This window comes from Mercenaria mercenaria, chromosome 16, assembly GCF_021730395.1.
Source record: "Mercenaria mercenaria strain notata chromosome 16, MADL_Memer_1, whole genome shotgun sequence".
Lineage (NCBI taxonomy): Eukaryota > Metazoa > Mollusca > Bivalvia > Venerida > Veneridae > Mercenaria > Mercenaria mercenaria.
Genome location: NC_069376.1, coordinates 47,021,596 through 47,042,335, shown reverse-complemented (window position 1 = coordinate 47,042,335; position 20,740 = coordinate 47,021,596). Strand labels below are relative to the sequence as shown.

At 35.9% G+C, this 20,740-nt stretch overlaps 1 protein-coding gene across 1 annotated transcript in view; it reads right to left on the bottom strand.

Moving 5' to 3' along the window:
* Positions 1–20,740, bottom strand: part of LOC123543332 (kinesin-like protein KIF13B) — a 253,779-nt gene that overhangs the window by 164,585 nt on the left and 68,454 nt on the right. The window contains exons 3-6 of the mRNA XM_053525922.1: positions 14,133–14,263; positions 6,769–6,861; positions 4,311–4,491; positions 3,510–3,597 (exon numbers count right to left, since the gene is read on the bottom strand). Of these exons, the coding sequence (XP_053381897.1) occupies positions 3,510–3,597; positions 4,311–4,491; positions 6,769–6,861; positions 14,133–14,263 (493 nt within the window). The remainder of the gene's footprint in view (positions 1–3,509; positions 3,598–4,310; positions 4,492–6,768; positions 6,862–14,132; positions 14,264–20,740) is intronic.

The following is a 20,740-nucleotide window of genomic DNA, read 5'->3' as shown; positions in this document are numbered from 1 at the left end:
TTATAAAAAATATTATATAAAATTATCTTTCTTGTTAATGTAGCTTTAAAACATCTTATTTCTAACGTTAGTAATATTTTCTTATGAATTACAGTTAATCTAACAAATTTCACAGCTTAAAATACTTACAGCAGTGCCCATCGTACTGACATTTTTATTGAAAAATCGTTCTGCATGCTGCTATTATTCTCATGGATATTGTTGAAATGAAAATAAAAAGCCGAAGCTGTGTTCCTTAAATAGACCAGTGTCAACGCTTCTGAATTTTACAATTAGACATATAGGTCACGGGCTTCGTTTCCATGGTAACATCAATTTAATTCAAGACACCACAATTTTATACTGAAATTTTAACAATTTTAGAGCTTAGTTTTAGTATTTAAGTAACAAATTATCAACGGAAACTGGGAAATAGGTGTAACAAATCAAACTGCCCAATTTTTATTTGTAAATGACCGTAATAAGTTTCCTTTCAGCCATCTATATTCCCAATCACATCAGTTACCATCATCCATTTTCTTACATTCCGCATAACATTTCAATATAATTACATAAAAGAAGCAAAATATTGATCATTTTTCAGAGCAAAAGACTAATAAAAAGTATTTCAGCAAATAATGGCTGTTTAAAAATAGTTCAAATAAAGAAAAAGCACAGAATAACGTACTTTCAAAATAAAAGCTATTAATTTTGCGCGGTGACTGACACGTAACGCCATGACGTCAATGACGTCATTTAAGGCAACAATGTTTCGAAGCGTTTCTGCGGCAATTCATTCATTATATCTGCATTATTAAACCATTAAACATAAGATCGGAGGCAGGTTCAAGATTTATTTCCAGAAGAATGGATATACACACACATTTAGTTTGTCGTAAACGTCGTCGTAAATCGTCATGTTAGCTTCCGGTTGGACATGCGCACTTACAAATATCAAGGTAACCTTCCTCCTTAATACCTACATACATCCATTTTCCATTTAACCCATGCATATCTTCAACAGACAGTGATCTTTTTTTTTTCTTTTTCTTTTTTTTTCAAAACAACCCGTGGCTTTCTCAAGGGGAAATTTCAGAGCAATTAACCCAAACAAGAGGGCCATGAAGGCCCTGTATCGCTCACCTGACCTATTGACCTAAAGATCATCAAGATCAACATTCTGACCAAGTTTCATTAAGATATGGTCATAAATGTAGCCTCTAAAGTGTTAACTAGCTTTTCCTTTTATTTGACCCGGTGACCTAGTTTTTGCCCCCACATGACCCAGATTCGAACTTGACCTAAAGATCATCAAGATTAACATTCTGATTAAGTTTCATGAAGATACAGTCATAAATCTGGCCTCTAGAGTCTTAACAAGCTTTTCCTTTGATTTGACCTAGTGACCTAGTTTTTTAACACACCTGACCCAGATTTAAACTTGACCTATAGATCATCAAGATTAACATTCTGACCAAGTTTCATTAAGATATGGTCATAAATGTGGCCTCTAAAGTGTTAACTAACTATTCCTTTTATTTGACCCCCGTGACCTAGTTTTTGACCCGACATGACCCAGATTCAAACTTGACCTAAAGACCATCAAGTTTAACATTCTGACTAAGTTTCATGAAGATATAGTCAAAAATGTGGCCTCTAGAGTGTTAACAAGCTTTTCCTTTGATATGACCTAGTGACCTAGTTTTTGACTCCATCTGACCCAGATTTAAACTTGACCTAAAGATTATCAAGATTAACATTCTGACCAAGTTTCATTAAGATATGGTCATAAACGTGGCCTCTACAGTGTTAATTAGCTTTTCCTTTGATTTGACCCGGTGACCTAGTTTTTGACCCGACATGACCCAGATTCAAAATTGCCCTAAAGATCATCAAGTTTAACATTCTGACTAAGTTTCATGAAGATATAGTCATAAATGTGGCCTCTAGAGTGTTAACAAGCTTTTCCTTTGATATGACCTAGTGACCTAGTTTTTGACCCCACCTAACCCAGATTTGAACTTGAGCTATAGATCATCAAGATTTGACCAAGTTTCATTAAGGTATGGTCATAAATGTGGCCTCTAGTGTAAACTAGCTTTTCATTTGATTTGGCTTGGTGACCTAGTTTTTTTAGCCTACATGACCCAGATTCAAACTGGACCTTAAGATCATCAATATTAACAATCTGACCAAGTTTCATGAAGATACAGTCATAAATGCGGCTTCAACAGTGTTAACAAGCTTTTCCTTTGATTTGACCTGGTGACCTAGTTTATGATCCCAGATAACCAAATATCGAAATCGTCCAAGATTTTATTAAGGGTAACATTCTGACCAAGTTTCATTAAGATTGGGCCAAAAATGTGACCTCTAGAGTGTTAACAAGCTTTTTCTTTGATTTGACCTGGTGACCTAGTTTTTGACCCCAGATGACCCAATATCGAACTCGTCCAAGATTTTATTGAGGGTAACATCCTGACCAAGTTTCATTAAGATTGGGCCAAAATTGTGACCTCTAGAGTGTTAACAAGCTTTTCCTTTGATTTGACCTGATGACCTAGTTTTTGACCCCAGATGACTTAATATCGAACTCATCCAAGATTTTATTGAGGGTAACATTCTGACCAAGTTTCATTAAGATTGGGCCAAAAATGTGACCTCTAGAGTGTTAACAAGCTTTTCCTTTGATTTGACCTGATGACCTAGTTTTTGATCCCAGATGACCCAATATCAAACTCGTCCAAGATTTTATTGAGGGTAACATTCTGACCAAGTTTCATTAAGATTGGGTCAAAAATGTGACCTCTAGAGTGTTAACAGTCAAATTGTTGACGACGGACGGACGGACGGACGGACGACGACGGACGCCGGACACAGGGTGATCACTAAAGCTCACCTTTGAGCACTTCGTGCTCAGGTGAGCTAAAAATGGGAAAATGTAGACTGGCTCCCGTCCCTATGTTTGTTCTTATTTACATATATATGTTTATTCATTAAGAGGAAAGTAACTCCAGCAGGTTGTTTCTACATTGACATTTTTTATTGCCCCTGGCTCCATCAGATAAAATGTGCTATTTTAGAGGCTTAAGATTTTCTTGACATATAAAAAAATAACCATGCAGCCAGGGAGCCAGGCTAGCGAAAATGCAAACAACTGATTTTCATGATAACAGGCCAAGTACTAATTTGCAAGAACTGGTACCAGTTTGGCACCTCATGAGAAGTAAACACACTGTGACATAATTATCAGTCCATAACAGCTATGCGCGTTTTGAGGGGTAACTGGGGTAACTGAAAAATATATAATAAATGCCAACATTCGTAAAATTACTTACTATGCATAAGGAAAATAGGACTTTCTTTCAGGGAAAATATAACAATTTTAGGGAAAAATATAGCTATTTTTGGCATTCAGCTGTAAAACTTTAAGATTAACAGCTAATACTGTCCCTAATATATAACCAATCACTTTTATACAGCTCTATTTTGCAGCGATCACTTTTATACAGCTCTATAACAGTACTTACTTCAAAAGATGTTACGACTAGTGTAGACAGGCCATCCACATATGGTCCCAATATATTGTGTTCCCTTACTTTTAAATTCTGTTTGTGCCTTTAAAAACAAAATCAGTAATACCATTATCATATAGAAATGTCACAAGAAATGTGAAATATAATCTAAAGCATCAAACTATGACTTCCATAACCAGTATAAAATCTGTGTACAATATAATGAAAACTTTCTGATAAATGCACATGTTGTTCTGAGTGATTTTGTCTTAAACTTATCATTTAACTGTAGATCAAGCAAGGCTACATAAAAAGTTCCCCTGATCTCTTATAAGCTATTAAAACTTTTACTTATCTGATTTTTGTGTTCCAAAATGGCTGCCAGTTTTGTAATGGAACTTAGAATCATTTTTTCAAAGTCTAAACTTGTGATATATGTATATTTAAAAGTTAACATAACAAACTCAAGTGAAAAGAAAACAAGACACATTTTGTTACTGTATAACCCTTACCCTACTAAATTTCTATAATGAACTTGTCCATCTTTCAATTTGGACAATACCATTAACTGTTAAAAGGGGTGCTTACCAAAAAGATACTGACTGAATGGGGATCAGTGCAGATCTTGATCATGCAGACTGCACGGATGTGCAGGCTGATCAAAATCTACACTGGTCACAAAGGCATAATCAATCGTGTCCAGCATGATAAGGGATAAATATGACAAGGTTTTCCCTGTAAGTAAAAAAACATTTTGGCACAAATAGATTTTCAACTGATCTTTTGGCACCAACAGATTTTCAACTTATCTCATACCCTTTTAAATCCAGTAAATCGTGGACTTTTTCATTATAGATCTCCATATATGATACTTCAACTTTAAAGCCAGTTGATTCATTCTCCATTTTAGCAATACGATCGAACAGTGCATCACAAAGACGTGGTATTATCCCCTTTTCTTCCGACGTGCCCATCATTGTGTATGATTTCCCGGACCCTGCAAAGTTAACAAAGATATAAGTCACATAAACATTTCAAACCAGTATCACAGAAGAATTAGAAGTTATTCTACTTGAAAATGTGTTTCTTTAAAAAAAAATTATAGCAAAACCTGTTTCATATGGCATCTGGTTTTAATGGAATACTACCTTACATGGCACTATCCTCTGGTCCTGGCAGATTTGCTACATGTTTTATATAAGCATAAGGTACTTCCCCCCCCCCCCCCCCCCCCCCCCCCAACCACCACCACCACCACACCCCATCCCAATGGAAGCTGACTTATCTGTTATCCAGCACAGATGAGCTGTCCAAAGATATAAATGAAAGTATATCATACTTTCTTAACCAGCACAAGCTGATAATAAAACACCCTGATTTGCAATCTTCACAAATAACTTACTTGTGCACTAATTGTTGTGTGCACTAATTGTTGTGACTGCTAATATCCCTCAAAGCAATTTTATGTTCTATCATAAAACTTGTTCATTTTTAGCAGAAAATTGCTGTTTAAAAAACACCACCTTAAAAGCATTACACAACTGACATATATTTTGTGACAATATGACACACAAAAACTCATGAAATGAAAACTAGAAAGTGTCTGTAGGACACAGGGTATGCCCCCATTGGTATATTTGTCATAAATAAGGAGCAATAATTCAAATGTTTGCAGTCTTAAAGGGGGTATAGGCTCAATTTTTTTTAAAAAGGATTTATTATTCTATGCTATATACGTGAGCACCACAAACAAAAAATCCATTATTTTGGCTATTTCAAGGGTCGTAATTCTGTAATTAGCACTAAAATCTCAAGAAGAATGCCAAGTGTGCAAGGTCACATCATGATAAATTCATGAATTTACATCAAATACTTTTTGAGCTAGGCACACTTTTTGAGTGGTGGGGGCACAAAAGTGTATGTATGTACATGAGATTTTTATTTCATTATATCATACCACCTAAAAAGTTGCCTAAATTTATTATTCCTTCTCTTGAGAAGGAATATTATAGTTAAATAAGTCACACTTGACTGAGCTACTGATACCGAAAGCTGTTGTCATTACAAGCTGGCCAATAAAACTCCGTGACCTTAGAAATAACCTCCGACGTTAGACTATTCTTTCCTAATTGAGGCGACTCTCTGACTGAACGCGTTCCGTGGATTACATATTACTAAACTGGAGGATGTTATTTCCTCCATTCTTGAGGAAAATAACATACGTTCAGTCGACCGGATAGACATATATCAGCAAATTTAAATGTAAACAACTAAATATTATCGTTACCTTAAAATGCATTGTTAATATATGAAAACAAACCCCATTGCAACCCTCTAATTATGCGCAACAAGTTCAGGCATCGAATCGTAAATGATTAACTGGTTCAATGTCTTACTGTCGTATTTACTCTACTAGTGGTAACAGATTTAATCTGTTGTTGGATTTAACAATTTATGTTAAATAACTAGCGTAAATACTTACTTGAAATTTTTTGGCAGTATAAAACATACATTGCAACCAAAATTTTACAAGATGATCATTTTATATTTATATAGATATGCCCTAAAAGGAACTTTTGCTATGCTTTAACTTGTAATCACTTGTTAAGTTGAGTATAACACTGCACTGACACAATTATAGGTAATATAGCAACTTTCCAACATCATCCGTGCAGTATTTCATCATGAGCGGGTACCTTGTTTTTGTGGATTTTGCTGTTAAGCCAATCCATGAAATTTAACTCCCAACATTTTTGCAGTCAAGTCAAAACATTCAATTTATTTCACAAACAAGAGCACAACTGTGTGGAGCAATATACACCCGAAGGTATGACCTTTGACCCCTAAGTGTGACCTTGACCTTGAAGCGAGTCATCCAAAACATACACTCTCCAAGCTGTCTTGATCTGGTGAACATTTGTGCTAAGTTTCTTTAAAATCTTTCAAGCAGTTCAAGAGTTACAGAGTGGCCACGAAACAAAGTCATATGACCACTAAGTGTGACCTTGGCCTTGAAGCGAGCCATCCAAAACATGCTCTCTAAACATCATCTCGATGTGGTGAACATTTGTGTAAAGTTTATTAGAAATCCTTCAAAGGGTTCAAGAGTTACAAAGCGGACACAAAATTGCTAACGGACAGACACCAGTGTCAAAACATAATATGCCCCCTTGGGGCATGATAAAATAGCAGTTTTGACCGAAACCATGAAATTTTCTGCAAATAAAATTAAATATTTTCTTAGAAGCATTTTTTAACTAAACCTCCAACTTACCTGTTTGGCCATAAGCAAATATACAGCCATTGTATCCTTCAAACGCCCCTTGTAATACAGGATCCCCAAGATTCTGAAACACTGCTCCTTGGCCTGTAATAAAACAAAACAATGTAAAATTTAAATTAAAACTACAAGTAAAAGCTAATCACAATTTGGAGCATACAAAGAAGTCTAGGATAAAGAAAGAGAAAGTTCAATAATGTTTTTAAAATTAAACTGTCTTTTCTACAGTACAGAATGGAATACTGCAATACTTTCTGAGAGCAGACATGATTTTCCAAATGAACAAACAAACATATACATATACATGCAGGGCTCAATCTTAAGGACTGTCCTATTGCATGGGGCAGGTAAAAGTGGAGTGCAGGCAGGCAAAATATCATACTCAGTAACTGTTGCCCATCGGTAAAGTGAAATAAAATGAAAGATCCCAAGAAATAATTCTCAGAAAATTATGTACTGTTTTTGTTGCTATACTGCATTGCAATATCTCATCACATCAAAAGATAACGTTTGGGCAACCAAATACTGGGGTTGCCCTATAGGCAAGTGCTCTACAGAGTTTATGTCAAGCTCTGTGCATGCATGCACACTGACAGGGGTGACACTACATGCCACCTCCACCTACTTTGAATTTTAACACTTACCCTGCTAAATTTCTATAATGAACTTGTCCGTCTTTCATTTTGGACAGTACCATTAACTGTTAAAAGGGGTGCTTACCAAAAAAGATACTGACTGAATGGCGAACAGTGCAGATCATGATCAGACTGCAAGGATGTGCAGGCTGATCATGATCTACATTGGTTGCAAAGGCAATATCTATAGTGTCCAGAATGATAAGGGTTAATGGCAGGGGTATAAAAAGACATGTTGCATATAAATATAATATGCACCGGAACATACCATTATGTATAACATGTTTCAGTGTATCAAGTGTATTACACACAGTAACTTTTGATGAAGATAACTTAAAACATATAGACAAAAAGTTGCACAGAACATTTCCTAGCCTCCACTCCTCTATTGGTATCAGTTATCAGCCTTTCCTACTGTGTGTACTGGGTAAATTTCCTGTAAATTGAGTATGTTTTGTTCTCTTTTTTTGCAGAAATAGCAAACTGAACCTTCCCAAAACAGCAGGTTTCCTCAAAAACATAGTGATGTATTTGTGCACTAATGTGCTTGTAGAAATACTGCACAATAAAGACAATATATACCTTTTCAAAATGCTTTTTTCTGAACCAGCAAGTACTTATTTATTTGGAGATTACCACAATAAAAGCAAGACAACTCTTACAACACAATATGCTAACCTTCCCCCGCATTACCTCCCTTACCAACTTTAGCCTTTTGAAGATGTGTGCACACAGTGCTAATTTCCCATGGGTCATCAAAATTCCAGCACATTACTAATAATACTGATTAAAACAGTAATCTAAAGTACTAATATCTGTAAAATCTAATAATAGATCAAATTACTGTCATCACTGACTGATTAAATTCTCTTTGATCCAGGGGAAATAACATTCTTCTATTGATCAGCCACTCAAAAGGACATACAATGGCAATGTCATTTCTAATGTGCATGTTTTTCAATTAAATGTGGAAAACATAAATTTTGCCATCCAACTGTCAGGAAAATGGTAAAAAAATTGTGCAGGGCATCCAGGTGGTAGCACTGAAACACTTAAAATATTCTCATCATTCCGCTATTTAAGAATTTGATCGATATATCAATCTAAATATTATAATAAGGATCGTAAACCCTGACAACTTTTTGCTGTCTGTAGCATATAACTTGACTCGTTATTTTTAGAAGAAGCCAAGCAGTATTTTTTGTTTAGCATTCATATGCTTTTCTCTGCTAAAACACTCTTACGCTAGAATGATGTCACGTTAACGTGCGGTGACGTCAAAGTTTTTGTTTGAGCGCTTCTATATTTTATCTACTGTTTTAGATTAAGAGCATATTAGAATCGAAACAATTCATAGCAAAAAAGTGTTTCAACACTATTTATACACTCGGGCGGTAATACGTTGTACAAATAATTTCACTCGGGCTGCACCCTCGTGAAATTATTGAACCCAATGTATAACCGCCCACTGTGCATAAAACGTGTTAAAACACTCTTTTGCAGTAAGTTTAAAAACAAGATACAATAGTTTTGCGCTAAGCCCTATATTTAAAGATGTCTTCGTGGATATCAATTATAAATAATAAACGTGCCATATCTATCAGTCCAACTGCCATACTTTTCTAAATTATTAGTAAGTAAAGTAATCAAAATACTGTATCATCTTGTAACAGTTCATAAATCATATTTCACTTAGACTGTCCTAAACAGAAAACAATTTCTCCAACTGCCAGTAACAGTATATAAGTATTATTAGACATTAAAATGTCACAAGCTTGACCTTGGTTGAATGGTTAAAGCTACTTTCCATAGAAAGTTAATGTTTTTACAGAAAAAACTAGATGTGTGTCCAAAGGACACAGGTGCCAACCACTCATGTCACTGTACATGGTTTTATGACGGTTGTTAAATACATATTCCTCCATGGTGTATTGGTAAAGACAGCAGGGGAAGTTTTTATTGACATGGCGATCTGGGTTTGATTCCTGACTCAGGCATAATTTATTTCTTGGTTTGGCATTTTCAAGATAGTTTAGAAGTAAAAACTCATATTCTAAAATCAAACTGTAACTTTACAGAAAGATCATTTTAGCCAGAACCTGGAGGTCAGTGCCTTTAACATAATAAAAAAGAATCTTGATAGGGTTTGTTTGGCATAAATTTATAAAAATCTTCATCTTATATGAAAGATTATAACAAGAGCTGTCAGTGGACAGCGCGCTCGGCTATTCTCAGTGCTTGATAGTATAATATAAGCAATGAGTAAAACTTTAACATTACAATAAGTATATTCTAAGTCGAAAAGGGGCCATAATTCAGTCAAAATGCTGGACAGAGTTGCCTCCTCCTTTTAACAGACTGGGGTCTTGATGGTCAACAAGTATGCAAAATATCAAAGCAATATCTCAATGGACTTTGAAAATATTTGGGGTGGTACGCAAACTTTAACATCTATTCTAAGTCAAAAAGGGGCCATAATTCAGTCAAAATGCTTGATAGAGTTGCTTCCTCCTTTTTACAGACTGGGGTCATGATGGTAAACAAGTATGCAAAATATCAAAGCAATATCTCAATGGACTTTGAAAATATTTGGGGTGGTACGCAAACTTTAACATTTGTGTGACGCTCACGCTAACGCTCACGCCGACGCCGGGGCGAGTAATAAGATAGCTCCCCTATTCTTCGAATAGTCGAGCTAAAAATGAACATGTCAAATAGGGCCCTGAGATAAACGAGAACTGTGTCCATAGGACATGGATGACCCCACATACTGTGCCATCCTCTTTATATATGACCTTTTTGTGTCGATTCGCCGTAAAACCCAACTCATTCATTCTTTATAGCAAAACTCTCAAAGGGCCATAACTGCAGTAAAAATATTGAAAGAAAAACTTCATTTAAAGGTATTTCTATTTTTAGCTCTAACAGCCCCTTCAAGGGGCCAAGTCCCCCTATTCCAAGTAATACAACAGAAGATCGACTTTGTAAGAATGCTATAGACCAAGTTCCTTTAACCTTTAGCATGCTAGATAAATTGTCGTCTGCTGGAAATGTCGTCTGCTAAAATTGTTATGTTCATTCAATTTGCTCCAAAATTGGAAGAAATATTGTCAGAGTAGCAAACAGCTTGGAACCTATTTAATCGGCGTCTGATCTGGTTCCAAGCTGTTTGCAAAGGCTGTTAAATTCGCCTGCAGCAGGCTAAGGGTTAAGATCTATCAATTGGTTTTGAGAAAAAATCATTTATCAATATGTTTTTTCTTATAATTTTTGCTCCAGCTGCCCCAAAACGGGGGCTAAATCCCATCATTCAAACAAAATTGGGAGAGGTGCTTATAATGAAGATGCTGCCCCTAAATGGACCAACTGCCCCTAATTTGAACAAACTTGTGCCAAGACGCTACATACCAAGTTTGCAGTGATTCATTTTGAAATCTGAAGATACGAGTCCATGGGACTCGCATATTTTGAAACAATGAGTCCCAGCCAGTGAGTAATGAGTCATGCAAGTTGAAAAAGGAACTAAATATGCTTAATATATAATAATATAACGTAACTAATTTTATTATTTCCTGTCTTTGTTGAAATCTATTAATTTAAAGTAAATAAATTCACTGAAAATGTCAGTGATTCTGTTTTCTAATCTTTGTAAACCTTGCGAATCTAATGTGATTAAACTGCAAATTAAAGTTTTTTTTCACTCTTGCAATGATTGCCCAAACCAAGAAAACCCTTTAAATATGAATACAATTAATTAAAAATGTAAATTCCATATCAGCAGAAAATAAGTCAAGCTCCCAGTGCTAATGCACTCAAAGTCAGTCACTTTAACCTTCAGCATGCTAGATAAAATGTCGTCTGCTGGAAACGTCGTCTGCTAAAATTGTAAAATTCATTCAATTTGCTCCAAAATTAGAAGAAATATTGTCAGAGTAGCAAACAGCTTGGAACCAGATCAGACGCCGATTTAATCGGCGTCTGATCTGGTTCCAAGCTGTTTGCAAAGGCTGTTAAATTCGCCTGCAGCAGGCTAAGGGGTTAAATAACAAGTATGTGAATTAAATACATGCCAATAGCAGTGACATCACTATGACATCACTCGAATACTGTCTTCTTTGATCTGCTGGTGTCGGCTCACATCAAAAGAAACAGTTGTCAAACATGTTTAACCCAATTTCTAAATTTGATGCAAGTGTCAAACATTTGGGTAAATTTCAGTTGTTATTTTAATCTCAGAAAGTGTCAGTGATTAAAATTATGTTTCTTAAGTCTTGGTTTTGAAAAATATGAGTAAAAATAAGTGGATTTAAGGAAATTATTCGAGCCAGTCAAGGTAAGATACTTTCTAAAGGTCAAAAAAGCATGTGTAAGCTAATGTACCGGTAATATAAATCTCTACTGCTTTGTTTATCAACAGTCAGTTTACAAAACAAGTGTCACCTTCGCACTTCTCGGTAATCTGAAGTAGGCGGAGCTTAAATTATGCCATCGTATATTCCAGTCAAGTGTCAACAGGCTGATAGCGGATAACTGGTGGAGTGTGGATAAAAAAAAAATCGGGCGACTTGAATTTTGCTTTGATGTTAGATTAGAGCGAAGTGGGGAGCTACAAAGCGACTATTTCGCTCAAGTCTCTCCCTAGCTCAAGCCCTATGCTTTACAAATCGAACAGTGATAAGGTAAATTTTGTTTGCGTCCCGTGGCTGCACACATTTTAAATTAACGCGTCCCCCATGAAAAATACGCGTCTTTGACGCAGGACGCACGGCAAAATGAATCACTGAGTTTGGTGTTATTCTGTGTTTCAGAGAAGAAAATGTCTAATAAAGATGTTGGCGACAGACAATGAATGCCGAAACATCCACCTACATTTATGGCTCACTATGAATCTTTAGTTGAGCTGAGCTAAAAATTTTAAATCTGATGTCTTGAAAACTTTATGTAAAAGTCCCTTAAATAGCACTACCATTTTCTGTTATTTGGTTTTTTGCGGATATCTCAGAAAATGTAACATCTGCATAATTACATAATATACTATTGTTAAACTTGAAACTTGCAATATCGTCATGTTAGCTACTTGTTATTAATCTGTATTTTTCACCTTAACCAGGTAATTAAAATTTAAAGCATTCTTGTTGCTATGGTTACGATCATAACTGAACCTCTGGAACAGACAACTGAAGTCAATTAATGGATGGATTAATTCGAAATCAATGATCTATTCACTTTTTCTTTATAAATCTAAGCTTGAATTAAATTCAAAGTCATTTTCCATGTATTTTAAAATATTAAGCTCCCTTCCCTGAAGTGGGATGTGGTAGACACTTTAAGAGACAAGGATACATTTAGAGTGTATCTATTTAATTAAATTGTGGTTCTCTGACATTTAGAAAATTCATATAAGACCATATTGAAATTCCTGCTTCCCACTCTTTTTAAGCAGAACAAAAACACTATACAGATACTATACAGTATAAGGGCCATAAATCTTGTTATTCTCAAGCAGTCTGAATACACCTTTCCTTATTGAAGTTAACTATATCATGTTTTGCTCACAGATAGAAAAAGACCATGTCTTTGATAATACGGCCACAGTAATAAAGACAGAATGACAGAATGGCATATAGACAGAAGGACAGAATGGAAAGGTAATGCCAAAACTATATCCCTCTGCCTTCTGCAGGGCAAACTTACGATTTCCTACCTTTAAGCATATACCTTCTTGTATCAATGCATAATTTATGGAAAGGTTGAACACTTCACCTCTAAGAGTTCAAGTCCTACAATGTCTTATTTTTCTGTATAGTCCTGGATTAGTGGTTAGTTCAGTTTATTCTGTGGTTGACTGTATCACCTTCTGTTAGAGTGGCAGACAATCTCTGCAACACTCCTCATTGAAAACAAGAGAGCTGTCAGCAAGACAACCAATGCTCTACTATTCGAACTGTTGTCCCTGAAGCAAGAATATTCCCCTAGATGTTAAAATATCTATAGAGTTTCAATCCACTACCTGCATTAGTTTTAAGAGATAGTAACTTGCATGCAAACTTTAATCAGGATTTTCAGGATATACCATTTGAATGCAGGTAATGATAAAAGACCATACATGGATGCTGGTACTGACCAAGTTCAGCAAGACATAAAAGGCTCATGAGAATCAAGAGAAGAGTCATTTGAATTTTTTCCCCATTTTCAGTCGTGTAGGGCCAGGCGGAAACATTTGTAAAATCTAGAGAGAGGGCCATTCAAGGAAGCTAGGGACCAAGCTTGGTCAAGATCTATCAACTGGTTCATGAAAAGAAGTTGTTTAAAGTATGTTATATTTTTAGCTAAATCAGCCCCTAAAAAAAGGGCCAAGTGAAACCGTTTGAACAAATTTGAGAGGTCAATGCCAAGATATTACAGCTTAAGTTTTGTGTAATTCTGACAAATTATTTCAGAGTAGAAGATGTTTAAGTAAAAGTGTTGGCACACGACGACAGACCATCCACCTATACTAATAGCTCACCCCGACAAAGTTCAGGTGAGCTAAATATTTACTCTCAGCCCAAAACTATTGCAACTGTTGAAAAAGAAGACCACAATTTCGGGTTGACACGATTGTCTTTAATTTTAACTCAGCGCAATCTGGAAACATACTTCTGAATTTCCATGCACTTATCTACTTCCTGCACAGAGGTTACTTAATTTTTTTATTATTTATAACATATAAACATATCTCACCATGAAATTTTGGGTTGTCTTTATCCATGGACCAAAAGCAGTGGTCAAACGCAAACGATTTTGGAGCTTTTCGGCGACCTTTTTTCGCATCTCCGCCACTACTGACCAGGTGACCTTGGACATCAAGTGGGCTGAAATTATAAATATTTAACATTAATGTAACTAAAATGTTTGCAAAATTTAGACTGAGCAATCATGGCAAAAATATATTTGAGCCGCGCCATGAGAAAAACCAACATAGTGTGTTTGCGACCAGCATGGAAACAGACCAGCCTGCGCATCCGAGCAGTCTGGTCAGGATCCATCCTGTTCGCTAATAGTTTTCCTAATTGCAATAGGCGTTGAAAGCCAACAGCATGGATCCTGACCAGACTGCGTAGACACGCAGACTGGTCTGGATCCATGCTTGTCGCAAATGCACTATGTTGGTTTTCTCATATCGCGGCTCATTCATTTATTTCCAAAGGATGAGAAAGCCATGGGAATGCATGCAAAAATAACAACAACAAAAAGATTGCTACTGCATCTATTTAATAAACTCAGCAAGGTTTCAGGAAGACAGCAGTTGGAAGTTAATTGAAATATTACCCAAGATTCTTCAGGTAATTGGGTGTGCACTGCAAATCAATATTATTCCAGTATATAACAATCGTAACTGTTTCCAATTTGTCCAAACAACAAGCCATATAACACAAATCAAAACATTCTGCAATGATTAGATTGTTAAATTTTGCCATTATCTTTGCAAGGACCACCAGCAATATAAACTAATCTCTAAAACGGTTTTGTTGCAAATTTCTGCTAAAAATGGTTTGTGGTATTACCCTTACCCTCGCAATTATATGGGAAAATACCTGACTGGCACAACAAGCACCTTCCAGGGAGTTTGAGGGTAGCTGCAAAAATATATGGATATTCAGATCCTACGGTAAAATGTAGTTGTTGCTCTTGTTGTAAAAGAAGCATTGACACAAATGACCATCAATGAATGAATAATTGTATGTGCAGGGAAATGCTATTTCATTGCAAATAATATAGCAGTACCAAACACATACAGTCCAAACTAGAAACTGTGAAGTTTCGTTGAAATCTGTCCAGCAGTTTGATCTGTGAAAGCTGGACAAGATTTTTCTATTTTTAGCTCTGGTGGTCATTTTGTGCAGCGAGGCAGAATGTGCCAGCAATATGCACAACAAGGGTTGGTACTGATCACTCCTGTGTAGTTTCATCTAAATCCAGCCAGCAGTTTGACCTGTGAAAGCCGGACAAGATTTTTCTATTTTGTGCAGAGAAGCAGAACGTGCCAGATGGCGAAGGCAAAAACAATATGTCTCCCCAACCTATGGGGGAGAGATAACTATACATAAAAGACCAGTGGGGAAGCCACAATGCAGACTACATGCACAGCTGGTCTTTAAATTTAGGTTAGTGTTTAGAAACAGAAATAATTAGTGATCTTAAGAACCAGGTTTTCTCTGTTAAAAGGTGCTATTTAAAAGAAGAGTGACTGTATGAAACAACAGCTGTATGCCAGTTTTTTATTCCGGCCGTTTTTATAGCCGTTATATACCAAAAAGTATGTATTTTTCCCAAAATTAATGCAAAAATTCCCAATCTACATTCTGAAAAAAAAATTCATCAAAATTGCACAAAAATTGACCAAGTTATGGGCAATTTCGTAATGGAAGAATGTTAAAGATGTTCTACAATGTGAAACAATTGTATGAGAAAGTGCTTACACACATCCTTACTATATCCTATGGGACTAAGTATTTCCCAATTTGGAACATTTACGCGTCAAAATTCCCAATTCTAGGGGTATAGGCTATGTTCCCAAATTAGCTAGAAAAAACCCTCCCTGTTGAGAAATTCATGAACAGTTCATGAATAATCCTTGAACTATTCCAGAACTTTGTTCATGAACAGTTCACGAATAGTTCATGAAAGTTTGTGAACTACAAATGGTACTTTTTACGGCATCAAAAATTCATGAACTGGGCGTGGTTCATCAAGTTCATGAACTGGACTGGTTCATCAAATTCATGAACTGGATGTGTTCATCAAAGTTCATGAATTGATAGGTTCATGAATTTGATGAACCAGAAATTCGCGAACTTGACGAACAGTTCATGAATAATTCTTGAACTATTCGTGAACTATTCATGAACAGTTCATCAACTACAAATGGGACTTTTTGCGGCATCAACTATTCATCAAGTTGATGAACCATAGTTCATGAACCATGAACTGAAAGTAACAAGATAAATGGAAAGTTGATGAACCCAGCTGAATTAGAAACAGTGATTTTGACAATAGTGACGTTACTAAAGCAACTGCCTGATAAAGCCTGTCTGAGAAAAGCAGGCTTTCTCAGGTCAGTGACTTGAGAACACTTTGCACTGTTTAAACCTGTGATTAAATCCCAAGGACATCTGATTGTGTCAATTTTGCATTTAAAAATTATTACGCCCTCATACGACACTGAAAAAGGTCTTTAAATTCCAAAATATAAAAATGCGGAAAAAACAACAAAATCCTAAGTGAAATTTTATCCAAAATTCAGTTGCTAGACGGTCTAATTTACTTTAATCTCAAGATTGACATTCAGATTAGATACTAGCTTTGTTTCAGGGTCGTGAAAACATGTGACATTTTAAAAGGATTTTATATTTTTAAAATGAACAATTTATGACAACACCATAATTACTTATTTGATATTCAGTATACTCATGTTCCTTTTAAACCATTCTTTACTGTAGTAGGATAAATATTAATCAAAATTTTGTACAAATTGCAGACAACATAAAATACAAAATACATGTAGTAACATTCCTAGTCATATGTATGTTATCAGTAACTCTGGTATTAGCCTTCAGCTGTAAATATTAGAAGCTTTTACAAGTAAACGGATCCTGTTTTATGAATTTTATGAATTTCAGACTTGATTGATCAATTCATTAATTTGAAGTTCATGAACAGTGTATGAACTTCAGGTTCATGAACCATCAGCATAACTGAAATAAAATCAAATACTGCACTGGAGTTCTGAATGAAGTCACTTGTTTGATTACTGAACTTATAATTCGTGAACTTAAAATCATGCACCAAAGGTGAAATTTTTTAAGAACCAGTTCATGAATAATTCTTGAACTTTAGGTTCACAGACAGTTGGTGAACTTTTTCAGGAATAGTTTCATGAACAATTCATGAACTTTTGGTTCGTGAACAGTTCACAAACTTTTTGAGGAACATTCATCGCATTGTTCACGAATGTTCATGAACAGTTCATGAACAGTTCATGAATGCTCATCAGTTCATGAACTACAGCTCAACAGGGCTGTATGCCCCTATGACACCCTTTCAGATTTTTCTTCCTACAGTCTTGGTATAAATTCTTGTCAAACAGTTCAAATTATACAGTGATGTGAGACAGCCCAATTCTCTGTGTAACACACAGCAGATCTGACAGCAAGGTAGCAAAAGTCAATTCTAGAGAATATTATACATCATTATCTTGCTACAAGAACCCAAGCTGCAGCATTAATAGCATGGACAAAAAACTATCCATTTCCTGTCATTTCCATGGTAATATATGGATGATTTATCTCAGTATTTACAAACAAAAGTTACAAGAATCAGCCTGATTGAACATGGGAGCTTTGATGAATCTGAATTTTCTCTGACATTGACTTAATGTTACTGTAATACTCCCATAAAAAAATAAGACAAAATCATTTAATAAGCAACACTGATAAATGCAATTCTCAAAGATAAAAAGACATTTATATAACAGGTTTTATTTTATATCTGAAGCCTTAATAATGATAGTAATACAATGAAAAATGAGCCGCACCATGAGAAAACCAAAATATTGCATTTGCGACCAGCATGCGCACCCGCTCAGTCTGGTCAAGATCTATGCTGTTTGCTTTCAAAGCCTACTGCAATAAGAGAGACTGTTAGTGAACAGTATGGATCCTGACCAGACTGCGCGGATGCGCAGGCTGGTCTGGATCCATGCTGGTCGCAAATGCAATATGTTGGTTTTCTCATGGTGTGGCTCAAATAATCCCTGATGAAAAGACAAAGTCAGTTGTGTATATTGGAAGGACAGAGAGAAATGATTTTCTGTCCAATTACATTAATTCAGTCCTTTTAAGCTGATTAGAAATCCCTTTAGATACAGAAGAAGAATTCTCTGTGAATACTGCAGTGACAGAACTTATAAATAATGTGGTACTAACAATGTATAAGAAGTTAACTTGTATCAACATAACAAACACGAGTCAGATGGTCTGGTGGATACAGCAAAAGGAGGCTTAACCAATATGTCACGGTTTTAAAGCCTGTTGTGGCAACACAGTGTATCATACAACAAAACGATTGCTTTTCTTCCAATATATAATGAACTCTAATTAGTGATTCAATCTAGTTTCTATTCAACTATGTACACTATAACTTAAAGCCCCAGATTTTGATTTCATTTTCTGGTTCATTTTTTATAGGGGAGGGAAAGTACTTTTGGAGCATTTTAAGCAAACTGATTCTTTTGCATAACATAGATCTTCTTTTCCATGTAAAAGAAAGAACAGCTAACAGAAAAAGTCTACAGAAAAAGCAGTCAAAATGTCATTCTGAAATCAAAATTAAACAGTCAAAAACAAGCAGACACAGAAAGCTCCAAGAGAAGAAGAATGCTATCAATGTAACAAAACAATCATCTGTCTCTGCACCACCACAAAGCATCATTCTCACATAGTAACATTGCCACAAAGCATTACTCTCACATAGTAACATTGCCACAAGCATCACTCTCACATAGTAACAGTGCCACAAGCATCACTCTCACATAGTAACATTGCCACAAAGCATTACTCTCACATAGTAACATTGCCACAAAGCATCACTCTCACATAGTAACAGTGCCACAAGCATCACTCTCACATAGTAACATTGCCACAAAGCATCATTCTCACATAGTTCTCACATAGTAACATTGCCACAAAGCATCACTCTCACATAGTAACATTGCCACAAAGCATTGCTCTCACATAGTAACATTGCCACAAAGCATCGCTCTCACATAGTAACATTGCCACAAAGCAACGCTCTCACATAGTAACATTGCCACAAAGCATCGCTCTCACATAGTAACATTGCACATAGTAACATTGCCACAAAGCATCACTCTCACATAGTAACATTGCCACAAAGCATCGCTCTCACATAGTAACATTGCCACAAAGCATCGCTCTCACATAGTAACATTGCACATAGTAACATTGCCACAAAGCATTACTCTCACATAGTAACATTGCCACAAAGCATCACTCTCACATAGTAACATTGCACATAGTAACATTGCCACAAAGCATTACTCTCACATAGTAACATTGCCACAAAGCATCACTCTCACATAGTAACATTGCTACAAAGCATTACTCTCACATAGTAACATTGCCACAAAGCATCATTCTCACATAGTAACATTGCCACAAAGCATTACTCTCACATAGTAACATTGCCACAAAGCATCATTCTCACATAGTAACATTGCCACAAAGCATCATTCTCACATAGTAACATTGCCACAAAGCATCATTCTCACATAGTAACATTGCCACAAAGCATCACTCTCACATACAGTGCATTCGCGGTGCTACGAATCGCAATTTAACGAAATACCGGTATACTACGAAAATGTGTTGTGGTCCCGGCTGCTTTCCTTCTTATTTATATGTTACAAGTCGCGGTTTTACGAAAATGCAATTTCTCGAAAAATGCGCTCCTACGAATGTTTTGTTATGCCTTTTAAGCCTGTTTTCAACTTGTTTTAGTTGCGATTTTACGAATACCTGTATCGTCTAAGTTTTCACACCTTCCATAATGGCGTGAAAAACGCTTTAGAGTGGAAAATGTCACTATCAATTAGCTGGGTGTAAACAGTAATTAAAGTGAGAAAACTTAGTAATTAAATTCGAAACAAACGCTGTACACTATGACACAAGTTAGTAGTTTTTTTCTCCTATAACTATCAGATCGATGGCATACCAGTCACACTTGCTTTGATATCTATACGCCTCAAACATTCACTGCATAAAGAAGATAAAAAAATATTTAAGTCCTGATCGTCTGTAAACTGTCGTTTTATTATTCCGAAAAATTCAGCGAAGGGTAGCTGAAACGGTATATGCAATTGCGATTTTTTTCTCGTGCAATAATGTACCTTGTATATATTTCATGTACAGTGAATAAAAATTGAAGAAAAAAACAACACGTTTTACATTCACGATACCATCTGAGCTCAGATTGGAATAAGATCTGTAGAAAACCCAGAAGTACATATAAAATTGGTATACATGTACTCTGATACGAAAATCACATATTTAGATATCACGGGTTACAATGTGTAAATATTAAGATGCTGTATAGCGAAATTTCCTATGCTGCGCTCGAACGAAAATGCGAAAACGGCCGGTCCCTTGGCTTTCGTAGGACCGCGATTGTACTGTAGTAACACTGCCACAAAGCATCACTCTCACATAGTAACATCGCCACAAAGCATCACTCTCACATAGTAATATTGCCACAAAGCATCGCTCTCACAT